General features: G+C 44.7%; 1 protein-coding gene across 1 annotated transcript in view; it reads left to right on the forward strand.

Annotated features, from left to right (window-relative positions):
• Dnah14 (dynein axonemal heavy chain 14) overlaps positions 1 to 21753 on the forward strand; it is a 224119-nt gene that overhangs the window by 160610 nt on the left and 41756 nt on the right. The window contains exons 59-69 of the mRNA XM_076914623.1: positions 1871 to 1979; positions 3201 to 3326; positions 4700 to 4794; positions 7576 to 7735; positions 9320 to 9451; positions 9809 to 9904; positions 12044 to 12184; positions 14279 to 14494; positions 18533 to 18763; positions 19144 to 19265; positions 21393 to 21637. Of these exons, the coding sequence (XP_076770738.1) occupies positions 1871 to 1979; positions 3201 to 3326; positions 4700 to 4794; positions 7576 to 7735; positions 9320 to 9451; positions 9809 to 9904; positions 12044 to 12184; positions 14279 to 14494; positions 18533 to 18763; positions 19144 to 19265; positions 21393 to 21637 (1673 nt within the window). The remainder of the gene's footprint in view (positions 1 to 1870; positions 1980 to 3200; positions 3327 to 4699; positions 4795 to 7575; positions 7736 to 9319; positions 9452 to 9808; positions 9905 to 12043; positions 12185 to 14278; positions 14495 to 18532; positions 18764 to 19143; positions 19266 to 21392; positions 21638 to 21753) is intronic.

Raw genomic sequence — 21753 nt, forward strand, 5'->3', positions numbered from 1 at the left:
GGGATGACTATCGGTGCCATTCTCTGTGGCTTTGGGGATAACACCAAAAGACAAGTGGCCAGATGACTGTAGCACAGATGGCCAAGAACATGTGTCACCTCAAAGTACAATATGGGTTGCAGCTCTCACTGAGAATATGGGGAGAAAACACAAGACAGGAAACCTCAGGTGTAATTAGAACCATCATCATCATTGGTGGTGTTGTTGTTGATGATGATGTTAGAATATTTTTTACCTGTTCTTTGACAAATTTATACATGTCTACATTTTATCTTGGTCATACCCATCCCAACACTCCACCTCCCTCACCCTCCACCCTCTCTCCTCAAATCTTCCCACTTTCATGTCCTCCTCTTTCTTTCTTGTTCTGAGTCTGGTTAGTCCTGCTTGCTGGGATATAGAGCATATCTTGTTGAAGTGGGCTCTTCTGGGTGACCATGGCTGCAGTGGACCCGAGCGCCATGCCATGTCATGTCCAGAGGAAGCCTTTCACAATGCTTCTCCCTGCCTCCAGCTCTTACTCGTTTTCTGCCATCTTTGTAATGTTTTTACGGTGCTAGGGATTCAAGCGTGCTAGGCAAGCAGTCTGCCACTAACTGACTCCCACCGCCCCTCACACATAACCAGAATCCAGGAGACAGTGAGAATCGCAGCAACTCCCTGGAGAAAGAGAGAAAGTAAATGGATAGGAACCTGCCTTGTAATAATCCTACTCACAAATATCCAGAATTCTCACATGCCAGGAGATGAAGAGTGCTCCTGCTGAACCACTGCAGGTGAGTGGTACCTGGATGGGCTTCAGGCACCACAGGACAGATACAGGACTGTTGTATGTCCAGCTAACAAGTGTTTAAATTTTTTTTAAAAAAGCCACTCTGTCTGATTCAGGCTGTCTGATGGATGAGAGTAGCCATAGTGACAACCCCACTGAGGAGCTAAGCCACAGCCAGAAGCTCTGGATGGAGCAGAACCACATCACTCATCCCGGTGTTTGTAGACATCCTGGCAGTTGTACATACTCTGCTTGGATACAGGGTCAGATTTCATTGAGTTTTGTTAACAATATCAGGTGGGCATAAAAGACTGTACCAGTTAAATGCAGAGCAGTTGGGAGCGTCGGAACAGGGGCTAAAGAAGCCACACGGAGTTCAAAAGTGAATCTTGCTCCCCTGCTCTCCTGCAGGAGTCTGCCTTCTGGAGGTTTTCATGGGATTAAGATTTCTATTGTTCAAAAGTTAAATTGAGGAGTAGGTAAATTGTCCGACCCCCTCCAGAGAGATGACCTTCTCTCCTACATCTAGGGTCTGTGCTGTCTCCTTTCCCTCTGAAAGACTGTTGCCGTCCACTCATGGCTGTGCACCTGCTGTCACTAAACCTTCTCCCCAAAGCTAGCCCATCTTCTTACTGTATCCTGCCCCCTTCCCTTAACAAGTTGAGATAATTCCTCCTGGCTCCTAGTTCTCTTTCTGTTGTGATTTTTCTCAAGTGCTTTTTTACCTCCTTAGTTGATAGGGACATATTATTTTCCTACTTTAAACTTCTAATGTGTGGTAGGCTATGTGTCAGTTGACTTTCAGATCTTGAATTTGTCTTAAATCCCTAAAATGTAAATGCTGCTTGATCCTGGTGCATAATTCTCTATATGGTATTAAATTGCATTTCCTAATATTCGGTTCTATTCTTCATGCAGAGTGAGCATCCCTTGTCTGACATCTAGGACTTGGAGCACTGACATACAGAGCTCAGAGAGCTTGAGATTTTGGAGATTTCAGATTAGGGATAGTCATCCAGGACACCCCACATCTAAAACACATCTGGTATTAAGCATTTCAGATATGGAAAGGTCAAGCTACTCTGTGCTTCCCTTCAGGAGCCGCTTCTACATGGGACTGTCTAAGATTCTGGAGGCAACTGCACTGGTCACAGACATGCAGGAAGAGCTTTTGATTATTGGTCCTCAAATAGAACAAAAAGCAAAGGTATTTTTAGTCTTAAATATCTCCTGAAGGTTTTATAGTCTGATACAGACTCGTGTTCGAAAGCAAAGGCCCTACCAGACAAAGATGAGCTTTAACCGCAGTGTGGCTAACTTCAGCTTTACCACAGTGTGGCTGTGTGATTTTGAAGAAAACTACATTTTAACAAGTAAACATGGTCCTAGTGTATAACTGTCTTAATTAAGCTTACTATTGATGTGATGAAACACCATAACAAAAAGCAACCTGGGGAGGAAAGGGTTCATTTCACCTCCCAGATTGTAGTTCATCATCAAAGGAAGTCAGGACGGGAACTCGGAACTCGAGATGAGAACTGAAGCAGAGACCATGGAGGAGCACTGCTTACTGGCTTGCTCCTCATGGCTTGCTCAATACAACCAAAGACCACCGGTCCACCAGTGGCACTTTCCACAGTGAACTGGACGTTCCCATTCAGGCCTGCCTCCAGGCCAGTCCTATGGAAGCATTTTCTCAATTACAATTTGTCCTTCCCAGATGATCCTAGCTCATATCAAGTTAACATACAAACCAAACAATCCCATAACTAGCTATAAAAACTTACAGAAAAAAAGTGAAAAAGAGTCTTTTGGTAATTAGTTAAGTCCGTCAGAAATCTGCTATGGTAATTTTCAGGTTGTCAATTATTTTGAAAGCCATTGCTTGTCTCGTGTGTGTGTGTGTGTGTGTGTGTGTGTGTGTGTGTGTGTGTGTTTTGCTAGAAATTTAAAGGCTCAACCACAGGCAAGCGCTCTACCACTGAAGTATACCTTTAACTCTTGTCATCTTTATATACATATATTCTCCTTATGAGACCCCAGTTACACCTATGTGAGAACCTTTACATAAAGTTATTTTCATCTGTATGGGTGAATTATCCACATGTATACATGTGTGCCTAGTGCAGGTCAGAAGAGAGCATCAGATCCTGGAACTGGAGTTACAGATGGTGAGCTACCATGTAGGTTCTTGGAATTAAACCCGAGTCCTCTGGAAGAGCATCCAGTGTGCTGAACCATGAAGTCACCTCTCTAGCCCCTTGTCATCTTTCTGGATGTATAGAAATCATCCTTATGGTAGCCATCATAATTACTATGTTACATATAATTCAGGCTAAATTTCTATAAGTTGTATAGTTATTAAATTAACTGCTCTAAAGAAATTCTGTGTCAAAATCCATTCTAAGAGAACGGTTTGACTTGTTAGGAAAAAGAAATATTGATGGAAAAACTGCGGAAAGATTCACAAATAGTCGAAAAGGTTCAGGTGCTTGTGAAACAGGATGAGGAGGTTGTGGCTGAACAAGTAAAGATTGTGGAAGAGTACGCTCAGGTGAGCTGAAGTTCGGTGACTCCAAGCTGCCTGGGGCTCTGAACTACCACAGGGAAAGGCAGTGGCCACAGGCCGTTGCCTCTCCTTTTATCCCAGCAAATGTGGTTTGAGCCCCAACTCCATACAGGAAGCTATGAAGGGAAAACAGAGAGCACAGTCATGAACAGGCCCTGCCCCAGAAGGCCCTGCCCCAGGAGGCCCTGCTTCAGGAGGCCCTGCCCCAGGAGGCCCTGCCCCAGGAGGCTCTGCCCCAGGAGGCTCTGCAGGCTGCATTAGAACTCCATGAGTCTTGTCTCCAGGAGCAGCATCCACTAGGAGACAAGCAGCTCTTGAGGTCAGCTGCTCCAAGTAGACCACTTCCAATGTTGACTTTCAAAACCCTCTGTTCACTTCTGTCTCTCCCAGTTACAATTCCAGCAGGAGCCAGCATGATATTCTAGATTAAGTTTGCTCAACTCCAGTCTGCTTACTAGCCAGTCCTTCCTGATAAGCAACCACATACATTGAGAGAGATTGGTTTATTTCCCCATGACACCCACAAGCTGTACTCACTGGCTAATCTGCCAAGGCATGGGTCATTGTGAAGGCTAAATTTCTATAAATTGTATAGTTATTAAATTAACTGCTCTAAAGAAATTCTGTGTCAAAAATCCATTCTAAGAGAACTGGTTGCCTTATTAGGAAAAAGAAATATTGATGGGAAAACTGTGGAAAGATTCACAGATAAGCCTGTCAAGGCTTGTTATGAAGCCAATGTGAAGGCAGATTGCAAGTTGTTCTCTGATAACTTCAAACTGTTCCTTTTTCTCTCTCTGGGTGTGGACCCCGCTGGCATAGAACCTGGCATATAGACCAGGCTGGCCTTGAACTCATAGGGCTCCGCCTGCCTCTGCCTCTTCAGGGCTGGAATTAAAGTGATGTGCCCCCCATGCCTGGCTTGGCTGTCTTCTTATCAGAGCTGACGAGCTCTCCAGTGCTCTTCTTATTGTTGTCTGAGAAAGGGTCTTACTATGTAGCCCTAGATCACCTGAATCTTGCTGTGTAGACCAAGCTGCTCTCAAACTCATGAGATCGACCAGAGTCTGACTTCCAAGTGCCAGGACTGAGGGAGGAACACACGGTTTTCCGCCCTTTGTCAGCATCAACAATCCCACAGCTAACAGAACCACTCCTCACAGGGCATCTCTCACACTGTATTTGACAAGGCAGTCACTCGGTGTCGGATCACCAAGGGTTGCACAACACACTGCATTTCATTTACAAAACCCTGTCTGTAACAGAAGCCCGTGCACACATGGCTAATTCACACTATAAAAATTTCCCACCAACCTTTCAACTTTAGATAGGCAACTGTATTTGTTCCTTCGTTGCAGAAAACTGCCAATGAGCTGAAAAGCGTGCTGCCTTCTTTAGACAAGGCAATTGTAGCCCTAAACGCCCTGGATAAAAGTGATATTTCTGAATTAAGGTGAGTAATTTTCTGTCTCTTTTGAGTTAAAAGGCCTCTGAATAGAATGTGTGGGAAAAATCTACATTCCAATTTTATATGAATTAATTTGTACCCACTTGGTTCCTATAAATGTTTCATCATCTGTGGCATTTACTCTATGTTAGTGGGTTTATGGCATGCCAGTGTTTTGTGAATCCTTAAGAAAGGAAAATTACTACCCAACCAAAATTGTGAGCCATTTGTGATAAATTAAATTGCCATCACTGATATGTAAAACTTTACACCCTAGAACAGGTAAAGTATTATCTGTGAAGTTTCAAAGTTAGAACATAGTATTTATGCACCAGCACTCATTTCATTCTAGGGGGTGACTGGTGATTTGCCACGGAACACAGTAGACTGCGATGCCCACACACACCTCAAGGGAGCGCTATGGGAGCTCTTCTCCCTGGTGTGTCTTTTCAGATAGTATCCTGGTGTGAAGAACGGGACTGAAGAGAAATATCCAAGAAAGCCCCGAAAGAGCTGAAATATGATAGGGTACAAAGACTTGAACCTTTTGATCCTGACTTGAGTCTTTGCGTAGGGTATTTTTAACTTGAGGTTTCCTTCTTAATAATGGAAATCTCCAAATACCTTATCTCCGAACATGACAAGGATTCCATCATTTTTCTAAAAGTGCAGAGACAATGGCTCAGTGGTTAAGATCACTGGCTGCTCTTCCAGAGGACCCAGGTTCAATTCCCAGCATTCCAATGAAGGCTAATAAACACCTGTAACTCCAGTTCCACAGGATTTGACACCGCCCTTTGGCTTCCATGGGCATCAGGCCATCATGTGGCACACAGACATACATGTAGGCAAAACACCCATACACATAAAACAAATGTTTAGAAATCTTTTGACAAAGGATACGGGAGTACAAGGCAAACTCACCATCATCTTCATCTGCTGAACACGTGCCGGGGTCACAGGCGTGCTGTGATGCTCAGCCTCCTACATGGGTGTTGGGAAGCTAGACTCGAGTCTTTATGCTCACAAGCAAGTACTTCACTAGCTGAGCCACTTCCCTGGCCCCAAACTCACTGCATGGATAGCAGTTAACTTAGTTTCACAACAGCACACCAGGGCACATCACTGTTCTCAAGTTAATCCTCCTAAGACTGGCAGAGCAGACGCACAGAGAATGATAGCTCTGGGGTGAGACCAGGACAAAGGAGTGGGCAGCACAGATGTCCCCGAAGTGTGCTTAGTGCTTTTCAGGAACTTCAAAAGACCAAAGTGGCTAGTGCTGGCAGCGAAGAGGGGTGTCAGGAGAGGCGAATGGGGTCAGAGTACTCACAGAGGCCCAGCTTTCCCCACACAGCATATCCCACCCCACCCCCCAGAAAGCCTGCACCTTGCATGTTTATTGCAGAAGGTCCTATTTGATTAACTACTGTTCTAAAAGATATTCCTGACAGAGTAGCCTTAATACCTATAATTTCTTTTTATTAATTTAAAATATGTATTTATTGAGAGGACAGGATATGTGTACCTGAGTGTGAGTGCCTAAGGAGAGCAGAGTGTCAGATCCTGTGAAGTTACAGGTTACTTACTGGTGAGCTGTATGTGTGGGTTCTGGGAACCAAACCTAAGTCCTCTACAGGAGCAGTCCATGTTTTTAATCACCAAACCATCTCTGTAGCTGCCCAGCCTCCCATGCACCATCTGCAAGCAGTGGAGCATGTGACTGGAGTCTAGCACTGCCACTTTCTCCTCAGTTGCACCTGAGCTTCCCCCTATGCAGTGGGATGGCAGATGAGGGTCCCAGTCAGCTAACATGACAACCTCACTAAAGGCACCAGTTCAGCGATGTTCACTCTTGTGCTGGGAGATCCCTCTCCTCTTCCTTGAAACCACAAATGCTCTGTTGTCCTTGCATTCTTTGCCTATGCTGTATTGTTTGTAAAGATTCTCCCGTGTGATGTTAACACTGTAGATAGAAGCTGGTTGGGACAGAACAAAGGGTGGTTTGCAATGTTCCAGTAACAATCCTCTTATCCTAACTTTAGACACAGATCCCAATCTAACCCCGTACCCCAAAGCTGTTAGATCAGTACCTTTTGTGCTGGGATGAGGATAAAACAAAACCATAAGATACGTGTATGGACAGTCAGGGATGACCCTTAAATCACAAGGACAGGACTGACTTGCAGTGTGCACATGCACACACAATGCTTCTGTTGCATGGTAAGCCAACCAGAATGGTGCAGGAAGTTCCTAACTTCAAATGAGTCTGCATTGCATACTTCCACAGCAAAAAGAATTAGTCTCTAACTCAGATGGTTCTCAGTATTAGATTTTATGCATTTGACCTTCCTAAGGTGAAGATGTACTAAAAACACTAAATTTTTAATAAATAAATAGTAAAATGTATCTATGTTGATTGGTACTCCTTATCAAAATGCTTGTTAAAATATGTATGCACACATGGCTCTCCTGTATGTGAAAGATAGATAGATAGATAGATAGATAGATAGATAGATAGATAGATAGATAGAGCAAAAGGGGCTGCTTGGAGAAGGGAGAGGGGCCAATGGGAAGGGAGAGAGAGGACATGAAAGAATATTGAAAGTGGGTAAGAGCAAATGAAAACTACACAGGAAAATTTCATAATGAAACCCATCATTTTTGTAGGCTGCATGAAATGTTTAATATAAATGAAATCTAAACATGTATGTATGTAATCTTCTGGGATTGCTTCCAGGGGGATGATCTTCATCTTGACGCTGATTAGATGTCTACCCTGTCTTACAGAGTGTACACACGCCCTCCCTACCTTGTTCTCACTGTCATGAACGCAGTGTGCATCCTTCTAGAAAAGAAGCCCAACTGGACAACAGCCAAGCTGCTGCTTTCAGATACCAGCTTCCTAAGGAGACTGATCAACCTTGACAAGGACAGCATTCCCGATAAGGTACAGCGCTGTTAGCTAGGAGTATGCACTCACTGTGTCTGTATTTACAGACTACAGGTCAAGTAGAAGTGCTAGAACAGGTTGTGAGTTATAAGTGAAAATTAAAAATGAATTTAAGAATGAAATTTATTACACATGGAAATGGTAGTAGAGTTAAAGGGGGGCTGGCAAGATGATAAAGGGGTGAAGGACTCCTCATCGGGCCTGACAGCATGAACTCGATCCCCAGGGCCCACATAACAGGAGAGAACTGCACTGAATAAATACATAAATGAAATTCTAAAGCAAGACCAAGAGAGCAAAGTGAATGGTTTTCTCCCAGAAGTGTTCTTCTGAAATCTTCATATTAAAACAGAGACAGCATGAAGCAGCCAATCACAGTCAAGGAGCGAATCATGGTAGTCTGTGCTACTGGGCAGCAGAGCCCCACATCAGGGAGATGAAGTGTTTGGCAGGATGTTTGCGATGATACTCATTCATGAGTTAATGTAACAATTCACTCTCTAAAAAATAATTAACAAATATAGTCCCCTGTGGTGTCAAGACCCGCTCTGCCCCAGGCTTGGGGGCCAAAATGTCTCAGACCGCTCTGTCAATGTTGGAACCCACACTGCCAAAAGCCTTGGGAGCTAAATTGTTCCAGCTCATACTGCCCCAAGCTGCTCCGGTCCTCGGGTAGGGGTTCAGCAAGAGAGAGAGTGAGGAGACCAGACAGAGTGTGATTCAATCCCATTTATTCTTCAGTCTCTCTTCCTAGTCCAAGTCCCAAGTCTTGAGTTCCTAGTCCCTAGTTCCTAGTCCCTAGTGCCTAGTTTCCAAGTTTCCAAGTTTCCAGTTCCAAGTTCTAGTCTCGAGTCTCATCCGAGTTCTCTAGTCAAAGTGTCTGGTTCCTAGTTGCCTGTCTCGAGTCTCAAGTGCCTACTCCAAGTGCCAAATAGTTAATAATAATTTCTTCTGTCTGCCTCTCGCCTTTTATATGTCTTACTTCTAAGTCACGCCTTTAAGTCATGCCTTTAAGTCATGCCCTTAGGTCTTGTCTCTAAATCTGATCTCTAAATCACACCTTTAAGTCTCACACACCCAAGGGAAGATCCTGGGTATCTAAAACAAGATGTTATCAGAGTGTGCTCAGCTGTTGTAGGCTGTTGTAATCAAGTCTCTTGTCAGGGTATAAGGCTCAAGATGGCTGCACAGATGATAGCCGCCTTCTGTCGGCTCCCCACACTGTGGTTTTGTTTAAATACGTCTGAAAAAATTTGCTCTTATAAGGAAGTGATTAAAAACCTAGCAGCACTTAGAATAATCAGAACATGTTAATAGTGGCAGGTTGAGAGAGCCACGTGCATCTGAATTATTCAGGAAAGAGGAGCTGTTCCCAGGCAGGAGAGGAGATAGCTAGACAGAAATTGAGAAGGAATCCAAGCCTGAGAAAGACTCTCTACCATATATGGCTCAAAACAGCAGGTGAGGGCCACTTGGAACCCTAGATAAAGCTATGTGTCTTTAACTGCAGCAGTGAAACTCGTCCTGAGAGGGACACCCGACTCATTTTAATGTACATCTCACATAACATGTTCTCCCTAGGTGTTCATGAGGCTCAAGAAGATTTTAAATCTGCCTGATTTCAACCCCAACAAGATTGCTATGGTCTCTGTGGCTTGTTGCTCCATGTGTCAGTGGGTGATCGCTTTGAATAACTACCATGAAGTACAGAAGGTACACCTTGCTTCCTGACTCTCTGTCACGGTGTGCAAGGAACCCAGCATAGTTCTGAAAGTAATTGGTACTTAGCAGTGCACAAGTGAACCTCGATTGCCTACTGAAACCTGTATGTCTTTCATGTCTCATGCTCACTCGCCTAGACTGAATGCTTCTTTTAAACTTTTTATGAAAACTATGGTACACTTCTATTTGTTTGATTTAGTATTTTGTCCATAACAAACTGCATCCCTTCAGTGCATATATAAAATCACAGGAAAGTTTGTTTTAAAGACTGATACCTATATCTCTCAAGTATCAGACATTTTAAACCACAGGCCTGTTTAAACCCTTGGGTGTTTTACTCTCATGAAGGTGGTACGTCCTAAGCAGGCACAAGTGGCGGAAGCTCAGAACGTCCTTCAAATTGCAAAGCAGAGGTTGTTCGAAAAGCAAAGAGGTTTACAGCTGGTAAGATTTGGGGGGTTCAGATTTTTTTAATTATTATTTTATTACTTGTTAAATTCATAATGCATTTAAGAACTGTGTAACATTTCCTAGGAGCAGTCAATAAACACCTTAGGGTTGAGAATGCACTATCACCGGGCGGTGGTGGCGGCATGCGCCTTTAATCCCAGCACTTGGGAGGCAGAGGCAGGCAGATTTCTGAGTTCGAAGCCAGCCTGGTCTACAGAGTGAGTTCCAGGGCATCCAGGGCTACACAGAGAAACCCTGTCTCGAAAAACCAAAGAGAGAGAGAGAGAGAGAGAGAGAGAGAGAGAGAGAGAGAGAGAGAGCACTATCAGTGACAGTGTACTTGTCTAGTAGCTCGTGGGCCTGAGGCTCCATTCCTAACACAGCAAGGCTGTGATGGGGAGAGGCCAGTGTTCCAGCAGAGCTTACTCACCAAAAATAGAAGAGGGAAAACAGTAGGTTAGGGGTGTCATTGTGAGGACTAAGTAAACAAGACACAGTGTGCGACGCTCTCTGTCCATGCCACATAATAATTTACAGTCACATTAATGATCAGCATCACATAAAATGCCATTGCACCAGATGTCGCTAACTTGAGTCTATATCCTCATTCATTCTATCTCCTCTAGTCATTTCTGTGTTAACCCACTCAGTCACGCTTGCTCTTCAGATAGCTAGAGCTGGTGCTAAATGGGGAGCCTCACCTGACATTTAACACATTCTGAGCAGAGGCCACACCGTATAATTCACATGGCAGACTCTCTTGTTAAAGTGCTGCGCCCCATTCTGGACAGAGAGGACACACACACACATACATACATACACACATACACACACATGCACGCACGCACACACACAAAATTAAAAATTAATCCTAACACAGACAGTCCATAATAGATATATTTTTATAAAATATATTTTTATAAAGTTTAGATTCATACTTTTATAAAATAATATCATAAAATAAGGAAAATGTACAGATCATAGTAAATCCAATTCTGTATATATGATTTTATATATGTAACATATATACTTACATGTTGCATAAGTTAGACATATAATTTCACACTATATCTGCAAAATCATATCTCTACATATTTACATTTATATACACACACCATATTCAAGATTTCATGCCACACCCTCTGTGTTAGCTTTTTATCATTATTGCAGAAACCTGGCATACTCAAATGTATAAAGTCAAAACAAAAAAGGTTGGTTTTTACTCTGACTTGGTCCATGGTCATTTGACCCTGCTGCTTTGGGCCTGTGTGGCACAATACATGCAGAAATAAAGCGACCTGCTTATTTCATGGTGACTGGAAAGCAGCTTCAGGGGGAAAGAAGGACTGTGGCTTTGATAACTCCTCAGACGGGCATGCTACCAGTTAACTAACCTCCCTCCATAGGTCTCACCTACTAAAGGTTCCTCACCTCCCAACAGTGCCACAGGTTGGGGAACTGCCTTCACCACATGGGCCTGTGAGGAACGTTCCATACTCAGACCACAGCACCAGCAAAGCATGGTTTCTGTGGGTTTCTATGGGTAGCCTACAGGCTGTCTCAGGCTCAGCTCATCCCTATGTCCTAACCCATCCGTTCCTCAGGTCTGCTCAGCATATTTGGAGAGGGAAAGGTGAGCTGTTTATCTTTCTTTATTTGAAACAGTAACCCAGGGTATACTCTGTTGGTAGTTGACGATGACCTTGAACTTATGAGGATCCCTCCTTTATCTGGCTCCTGAGCACAGGTTTGTGTATCCGTGCACCTGGTTTTACACAGCACCGAAAATTAGTCCTAGATGCTGTCACTCCAAGGCGAGCTTCCCACCATCTGAGCTACACCCCCAGCCCTCAGCGTTTGTTTTCAGAGTCCAAATTGAGATATCTTTTAGGTTATCTTTGTAAAGAAATAACTTAGAAAATGGTGAATCTTTGCATGCTTAGGATGGCAAGAGGGGCCTCCTTAGAAAGCAGGCAGCATTTCACAGCAAGGCAGGGCGGAGGTCGGCCATGTAATCCAGCTGGGGAGCTCTCCTAGGGAAATGCTGCATGCCAAGGCAAGAGAGGTGACAGGAAAGCTTTTTGTGATTGAGACACTGAGTAAGACTCAATGACCACTGTGACTGTCTTTCAGATTGAAGAACATCTGCAGTTCTTACACACGTCCTACAGAGATATTGTTACTGAAAAGCATCAGCTGGCAAATCGGAAAAAGCTGGCCACCAAGCGCCTCCAGTGCGCATCTGTCCTGCTGACCGTCCTGGAGGACGAGAAGGCATGGCTTCCTTTGTCTTTTTATCTCCTCCACTCATTCTCGCTGGATTCAACAGACCCCAGCCAGCTGTCACCCGGGTTCTATCACACTCCTCCAACAGCTGTCTCAGGACCCAGCTGCCTATAAAGATCTGGAGGACATCCTACACCAGTAAAACAAGAGCTCGCCTCCCCTGTCGCTAAGACAGCAGCACTTGTGTGCTGAGGCCCAGGGGAAACCTTTCAGTGACCCCGTCATCAGTTTTTTTTCCCCAGCCCCGGGAGAATGCAGGCTAAGTGTATGGATCCAGACCAGAGATCGCCGCTGTCATTAGAAGGGAGAGGGAAAGCTCTCTTGTTCTGTTATCTTCTGGCCCCTTTCATCTGAGTTTAAAATGTTTCTAATTCACGCCTAGTAAGCTGGCTAAAATGTTGATTTAGTCACACCCCACGCATCCCAAAGGATTTGACACAACTGCCAATACAGCTCTCCTTTGTTATGGTTATTTAAATGCATATGTTGTGGAAGGCTCTCTAAGAACAGGGATGGTCTGTGGTATAAATAAACATATTGTGCCACATCAACGGAGGGAAACTGCCATCCTCAGAACCTGACTGGTGTCCCTAAGGGTCCAGTGGCTGCTGGGTGTGGGGAACACCAGCATTCTTCCTGGTTCCTAGGGGAGAATGTTTCTGTTCACCGAGCCTTAGCCAGTGACCAAGCAAGCACGTGCTGATATCCTCTGCTCTCCAACTTCCTCCTCTGAGCATGAAGTCAGTGGCAATTTTTTTTGAAATTTTTAAAAATTTTTGTTTGTTTGTTTGTTTTGAGATAGGGTCAGATGTAGCTCTGGCTGGCCTGGAATTAATTGTAGAAGTCGATGCTGGCCTTTAACTCGCAAAGATCCACCTGCCTCTGAGCATCACCATGCTTGGCTCGGGGGCACTGGTGGGTGGGAGATGGTGAAGTGTCAAGTAAGAATGTCAAGATAAAGTATCTGTGGGCAGTGAATCCGCAGCGGAGGGTTGGGGGGGGGATGGTGGAGCACCAATAACACTATAATGTGATTTTGTTTGCTTGCCAGTTTTGTGAGACATGTTCTCATGATGTGGCCAAAGCCTTGACCTCATTATCAGGCCTAGTTTTCCTCTCAGAAAACAGTTCTTTGGCGGGAGGCAGAGTAAGATTTTTGTAGTCTGTCTACTTCTGTTTCAAAGCTAACAGAATTCTTGTTTTATCTGAATGAGATTTTTCCCCTGGTGTCAATAAGAAATTGGTTGCCAGGTGGTTTCAGGCAGCGTGCGACAGAGCCCTAGTGAGAGCTGTCTTCCGGCTCTGTTACCCTGGCTAGCCTGGGCTTGAGGGCAGTGTTGCCTCTTGAGTGCTGAGTTTGCAGGTATGTGCCACCACACCCGTCCTGGCCATTTTAAATGTTATTCACTTGAGAACAGTAATAGCGATGACAAATCCAAAGTAGAGACCTTTCGTTTTTAAAGTGTCGCAAAGCACTGGGCTAGGGAGATGGCCCAGTGAGGCAAGTGCCTGCAGAAGTATGAGGTACTGAGTCTAGATCATCAGCCCCCATATAAAAGTTTATCTGTACCCCAGGACCGGAGGAAAGATCCTAGGGGCTTGCTGGTCAGCTGGTGTAGCCCAAGCCAGTGAGCTCCAGGTCCAGTTGAGACCTGTCTCAGTCATAATAATGATGATAACCATAAGTGGATTCGGCTAGGAGGAGTGCTGAGGAGGTGAGAGCACTACTGTGCAAGCCTGAGAATCTTAAGTTCAGATCCTCAACAGCCATGTAAAAACCTGGGCATGGCTATCCATGGGGGACAGAGACAGGATCACTGAGGGCTTTTGGCTGCCAATCCAACCAGGTTCAATGAGAGACAGAGAGTGATGGAGCAGGACATCCGAGCGGCTCATCTGGCTTCCACTGCATACGTGTATGTGCACACACACCCACACACATACACACATGGGGGAGTACACACACACACACACATAAACACACAAATATACACTACACATACACATAAATACTTCATAGCATCAACTCATAAATATTTCATAGTGCCAACTCAACAACCTGAATTTTACCTTGACACTCAGATTCGATGGCAAGAAACAATCAACGAGATAGACAACAAGTTGAAAGGCATCTGTGGTGACACACTCCTTTCATCCGCGTGCCTCGCCTACAGCGGAGTCTTAACACCAGAATTCCGCCACCTGGTGATGGAGAAATGGAAAGACTTCTGCACTCAGTCTGAAATCATCTTGTCACCCAATTTTTCCTTAATTGATGTGATGGCAGAAAAAAATGAGGTAGTAACATAATCCTATTGTCCAATTAAGTGGTTGCTAGTGGTGGTTGGGTTTGAAGGGTGTGTATAGCTTCTTTTAGCATGGATATTTTCCCTAAATTATTATGACAAATGAAAATATTAAAGTTTTTCAGTGTTTTCTTTTTCCTTTTTACTTACAGATCTAACACCTCAGTTTTCTCTATCTATCCTGTTTCACATTCTCTAATGAGATTTGGAGAATATTCTTCTTCCTATCTGACCAGTCTGTTGAAATGAATCTAGCCAGTTCCTCTCTCTAAAACTCCATGTATAAATAAATTGAGTGTCATTATTGAATGAGTGCACTCTTAGCCATAGCCAAAAGCACAGACGTATATTTATCAATGAATATCTATTATTCTATTTATATAAGTCCTTTGTTGGTGTTTAACAGTTTGAAAAGGAGAAATGGCTGCCACCATTTAATCCTCAGGGTTTCAGATCGGCTCCTTCAGTAATGACTCCACTTGCACGGGCCTTTCAACCCATGAGGTTTTAGGAAGAAACACCAGCTTCTTTGTTTCATGATCTAACCCCAGACACATTAGATGTACACGCTCCAGTTCTCTAAAACTGCAAGAGTATACAATAGTTTAGATCAAAGCACAAAACTGAAACCACGTGTTATTTAGCAAGAATACATCTAAAATATTAGAATTGAGAATTTCTTTAAAAAAGAGAAAACATTCCACAGATTACAGATAAAAAATGAAATAGTCTCTGTGGCCCAGAAAAGGAGGACTAAAGTTTAAAAAGTTTCTTGCTCTGAACTAAGGATGGGTTTGATTCTCCAGAACTACATTAAACTATTTTAAACTTGTATATTGATAACTTTGAATATTAAGCAGACATTTCCTGAAAAACTATAAAGAAAACAGATAAACTACTAAGATGGTTTGAGTGGTGTCTCCTCCATGGACTCAGGTGTTTAAATACTGGGTTCCTAGTTGGTGGCACTCTTTGGAGATACTCATATGAGTGCAGCTGGAGGAAGTTCATCACTGGAGGCAGTGCTTTGAGAGTAAAAGGATTTGCCTACTTCCAATTTGCTATCTCTGCTTGAAGCTTGTACCTGAAGAGATGAGCACTCAGCCTCCTGCTCCACTAGCCTGATGTGTCGTGGCTTCTGTCTCAGTTAGGGTTTTACTGCTGTGAACAGACACCATGACCAAGGCAACTCTTATAAAGACAACATTTAATTGGGGCTGGCTTACAGGTTCAGAGGTTCAGTCCATTATCATCAAAGTGGGAGCATGGCAGCATCCAGGCAGGCAGGCATGGTGCAAGGGGAGCTGAAAGTTCTACATCTTTCTCTAAAGGCCACTAAGAGAAGGCTGGCTTCTAGGCAGCTAGGAGAAGGGTCTTAAAGCCCATGCCCACAATGACACACTTCCTCTAACAAGGCTACACCTCTCCCTGAGCCAAGCATATTCAAACCACCGCAGCTCCCCACCATAATAGATTTATGACGTTCACGAGTGAAGCCTGTTCTATAAGTCACCCTGTCATGTGTCCTATCAGGGCAGCAGAACAATACTTAAGGCCAGTGTTGGTGCCAGAGAGTTAGATGTTCCTGTGAGGAACCAGAAACTGTTAATATTTTTATAGGAATGTAGGAGACCCTGGAACTCTGAACTGGAAAAGCAATTGAATGCTGTAAGCTGAGCTTGGTGGTCCATGCTAACAGGGACCACCAGACAGACAGACAAACAGACAGTAATACTGAGAGCAAAGAGGACTGTGGAGGCTCAACGGGCTTCAGAGGGGAGCGAGGACTTTCACAGCAGTGAGGATGGCAGCCATCCCAGTGATAGTTGAGTGAAGGATCAGGCTGCCTTCTGCCCAGGTCCTGAGAGCTTGCCCAACACAGAACTGAAAAGCAGTGGAGAGAAAAGGAGACCTGGAAGCTTAGTGTTGCTGTAATTGTTAAGGAAACTTACACCACTAAGGAGAGATCCAACTATATTGGAGCAAAGAGGAAGGTACCCTAGGGCAGGACCCCAACCAAGGGAGAGTGCCTGAGGGCAAGACCCCAATAAGCTGACCTTTCAACTTATGAAATCAAAGCTCTGAAAGAAGCTTCTAATCCGAGAAAGTAACAGCTAATGTGCTTCCTGGGGACCAGGGTCCATCCTGAGGCAACCAACCCAACAGTGTACCACACAGAGTCCATCCTGAGGCGGCCAACCCGACAGTGTACCACACAGAGTCCATCCTGAGGCGGCCAACCCGACAGTGTACCACACAGGGTCCATCCTGAGGCGGCCAACCCGACAGTGTACCACACAGAGTCCATCCTGAGGCAGCCAACCCGACAGTGTACCACACAGGGTCCATCCTGAGGCGGCCAACCCGACAGTGTACCACACAGGGTCCATCCTGAGGCGGCCAACCCGACAGTGTACCACACAGGGTCCATCCTGAGGCGGCCAACCCGACAGTGTACCACACAGAGTCCATCCTGAGGCGGCCAACCCGACAGTGTACCACACAGAGTCCATCCTGAGGCAGCCAACGGGACAGTGTACCACACAGGGTCCATCCTGAGGCGGCCAACCCGACAGTGTACCACACGGGGCGCCTACAGGAGTGAAAGGGGTTGGGAACTCTTCCTTCATGGTTTCATTCAACCACTGAGGCCAATTCTCAGAGAATCAAAATGAATCTATCAGAATAGACACAAAACTTAAAAAAGGAAACTGTAAGTTCCCAAGATAAATTTTAAGAAACAGTAGTCATGTCAAACTCTAAATTTGGAAAACCCAATATTCTAAATCATTCAGTTCCTCCCAAACTCATCTATATCCTAGCCAAAACACAAGCACAGTATATGTCCTGGCCCTGACTTCAAAGCTGTAGGAGAGGACAAAACCCCACACTATCTGAGCCCATGCTGGAAGTAGCTGTCACTGGACTCTGGAGGCTCGACAGTCACATCTGAGCTGCACAGATACTAGACTGGGATTTTTAAAGCCAATACAAAGAACACCTAAGAGCAGAGTTGAGAGCACAGAAACAGCCCTATACCACCGGAGACATTAGCACCATGGCAAAGGTCTCATGGCACAGTGCACGGGAGATGGTGCACCATTCACATGGTACACACACACACACACACACACACACACACACAGAGGAAAACTTATATACAAAAAAATAAGTTTATTTATATTTAATAATTGAATAGAAGATCGTGAAAAAACTGGCCTGGAGAATTCATCTGCCATCACCCCTGTGACGTTCACTTCTGTCTTGTTGGAAGGTTGAGAAGCCATCTTACACTCTTCAGATTCTTTGTCGTTCTTTCCATCTCCTTCACACAGCACGCAGGCCCACACACAGAAGAAAGACCCCTTGTTCCATGTAGAACCGAAAGGCCCCTTGCCTTTCCCAGAGAAACCCCGTTCCTGTAGCCAGCAGCATCCCTGGTATCTCTGTTCCTTCTCTCAACTCCTCCAGCTCCATTGACTTTTTCCTGGCAGCAGCACACTAAGCCTGCGGGGAAACCGGAGTGAGGGGAAAGAAGGCCATGGGAAGAGCGAGAGGCCCATTGAAACAGGGGTGACCCGAGCCTGGTCCGAGCTGCTTCTCATACTGACAGTGTGGCCAGAGGCGCGTCTCTGGACTCTCAGCCTCAGTTTCTCCACCTGAGAAATTAGAGTGTTGGCAGAAATTTGATGAAACTCAATGCAGGTGCTTGATAGGTGACAGTTGTAAACTAGAACTTCTACTGTCCGTTTTCATGCTCTGCGTGCCTGTGTGTTTCCTACATGCAGAGCACCTGGGAGTCCTGGAGGTGAGCCCTGCCTTTATGTTTCTTTCCTGTTTCCACCACATCTTAAATTACTCATCGTAACAAAAATCCAACTTGTTTTAAATTGTTTGTTCCCTCGGTCCTTTTAAGGAGTATTTGTCTAAAAGCAATGATTGATTGTGCCGCATCTTTCATGACCCTTTACCGACTTAAGGCTGGGCTAGAGCTTCTGAAATGGTGAAAAGACTAGTGTTTCTATTTCAGATCCGTCGGTGGCATAATCAAGGGCTGCCTCTCGGCCAGCACTCAGCGGAAAACGCCATCTTGATGAAAAATACGAAGCAGTGGCCCCTAGTGATCGACCCACACAAGCAAGCGCTCTGCTGGATCCGCCAGATGGAAGGGCCCAGGCTGCAAGAGATTTCTGCTCAAGATAGCAATTACACCAAAAGAATTGCGATTGCCATGCAAGCAGGAGACTCTGTTGTCCTGCAGGTATGTGGACCATGTAGCCTGATTGCTTCTTTCTGTAGCAGGCCATGTTATTATACACAGTGAGTACCAAGACCAGAGGTTTTAAGTGTCCAGGATCTTTGTTAAATAAATGTATACAGGATTACATTTACACATATGCACTGTATATGTGAAATATATATGTACATGTGCACATATGCACATAGTTCAAAACTTTTATACATTGTATATGTGTTATATATGTGCACACATATGCACATAGTTTAGTTCTCATATCTGTCTTTCTCTGCTAGCGTCAGCAATGTGTCTTTTCAACTAATTTACTTAAAACGATTGTGTGTGTGTGTGTGTGTGTGTGTGTGTGTGTGTGTGTGTATGTGTGTCTATTGGATTTTTTTCAGAATGTCCCTGAAACATTCCCTCCCAGTTTGAGAGCGATGCTAAAGAAGGATATTTGCCAGAAAAGAGGGCAGTATTACATCAGAATTGATGACGCTGAGATTGAATACAATGAGAAGTTCAGGTAATGTCTCTCACAGTCAAATCTAGACGTGTGTCATCGTCTTTTTCCTTCTCTTCCTCTTCCCCCTCTTCCTCCCCCTCTTCCTCCCCCTCCCCCTCCCTCTCTTCCCCCTCCTCCTCCCTCCTCTTCCTCCTCCTCTTCCTCCTCCTCCTCTTCTTCCTTCTCCTCCTCCTCCTTCTTCCTCCTTCTCCTCTTCCTCCTACCTTCCCCCTCCCCCTCCCTCCTCTTCCTCCTCCTCCTCTTCCTCCTCCTCTTCCTCCTCCTTCTCCTTCTTCTTCTTCTAAGATAAGTCACATTGAAAGCCATGTGCTTCAGTCCTAGTGAGCATGATCCTGAGGGAGAAGGGTAATTATACTGTGAATTACTGTCCCTGAAGGGAACTGTAGCCCAGACCTGAGAGCTGAGCAGGAAGTCAAGAGGTCAGAAAGCCTGACCCACTTAGCAAAGAGGTCTGATTTGATTCCCCCGACAAACAACACAGATAAAATGGCATGATAAGCTTTGGCCTCTTTAAGAAACAAAAATCCAGAGCTGACACAGTGGCTCAGTCAGTAAAGTATCTGCCGTGAACACATGAGCATTTGAGCATTTGGGTTCAGAACACACATGTGCAGAGGGTGACATATCCTCGTAACCTCAGCAACTGGGAAGGCAGAGACAAGACAATCCCTAGAGTCTGATGGTCAGCCATCCTCACCTGCTAAGAGACCCGGCCTTGGGAAATAAGATGGAGAGCATTGGAAAAAAATGGCTTAAAGTCAGCCTCTAGCTTAGACAGACAGACACACACACACATACACACACACACGCCCCTATACAACACATACAAGCAAACACACATAAATGCATATTTAATATTTGAAACAAGAAAAGATTTTGCCTAAGGTGGTAAGAAAATAGAGATCCTTAGTAGCAACAGAGACCTCACCTCAGGTGAACAATAATTAGAGTGTTGGGCTTCTAGAGAGACAACTGCCACCAAAGCTACTGGGGCTGGGACTTAGAGGTCCTTCGGCTCTCAAACTCAAACTCTGAATTCCATGGGAATCAGCAAGGGTGATTTTTGGAAAGAAATGCATTCCAGGCTCCTAGGTGAGACATAAGAGAAGCAAACAGGGCTCCCATGCAGCGAAAGCAGGTCACAAGGCTGTGTCGTCATCTGGGTCACCCACTCCTCCCACCCACAAGGGGTTCTTATGCCTCACTAGCTTTAAGAAAGATAACAAGAAGACAGAAGAGTAACCAGTGCCCCTAAACACATTTGATGTTTTGGTCTCTGGCCAGAACTGGAGTGTGGTTAGAACCAGGGCTATTTCTGGTCTCTGTTCAGGGACAAGAAATGGCTCTGCTCATTTCTGAGGTCCCTGTCTCTAAACTGCCTGCCAGGCTTCTCTTTCAGGAAACCACCTCCCTACTCCAAGCAACTTCATGAAGCGCTGTTGGGGTGACATTCAACAGCCACAGAAACAGAGTTCCCAGGAGAGAAGCCTTTTGGGTCATATGAGACCATTGTTTCTTTGTGAGCAGAAGCAGGAGAGTCATAGCCAACTGATACCAAGAATGCGTGCCTGCCAGAGGGTGGGAAGAGGGTGCTGACGTAAAAGACGAGACTTGGGAACAGAACTCCACTCTCTGGCCATGCCGCAGCCTTAGCCTCACCTTTTAAAAATAGAACATGCCCCTAGACCTAGAATCTCAGTCTTCACAGCTTCTCTAAGCCACCAGCACCCTCTGCTCTCTGCTCCTGTCTGCCCAGATGCTCTTCAGCCAGAGTCCAGAAAGTCCCAGGAGCCGACGTCTGACCCAGACCCCACTACTGTCTTACGCCCTCAGCACAGAAGCTATTCTTTACAATGATCTGGTGGCATCAAAGCTCCTACGACTATTTGTCTTTCCCCTGCCTTAGATTAAATCAAATCCAGTAAGGATATAAGTTATGTATTTAAAGTCTTAAATACAGACTTGCTCACATAGAACAAAACAAGAGCATACTCTGATCGCAAAGATAAATAACACTACAAGTGGATCTTTTCACTTCCAGGAAAATACAGTTTATGTTATTTAAACATTTAGTTTCATTTTTCGTCTGCAAGCTCTTTGAATAACTAGTATCTTTCTCATTTTTAGGTTGTACTTATCTACAGAACTAGAAAACCCCAATTTCTTTCCATCAGTTTATAACTTTGTTACTATCATCAACTTCACCGTAACATTCCAAGGCTTGCAAGATGAGCTCCTATCTACAGTCGTGAGTCACGAAGTTCCTCATTTAGAAAATCAGCGTGCCCAGTTACTGGAGAGTATTTCTCTTGATGCTATAACTCTAGAGGAGCTGGAGGACAAAACATTGACCTTACTCCAAAAAACAGAAGGTGAGGAAAGAAACTTAGTACAATCAAGAGACTTAACGTCAAGAAAAAGTCATGAGTTTATTTTCTGATTGGCACCAAAAATGCTGAGTCTCCGTTAGTTCCAGATAACCAGTCAG

The sequence above is a fragment of the Arvicanthis niloticus genome, chromosome 16 (assembly GCF_011762505.2).
Source record: "Arvicanthis niloticus isolate mArvNil1 chromosome 16, mArvNil1.pat.X, whole genome shotgun sequence".
Classification (NCBI taxonomy): domain Eukaryota; kingdom Metazoa; phylum Chordata; class Mammalia; order Rodentia; family Muridae; genus Arvicanthis; species Arvicanthis niloticus.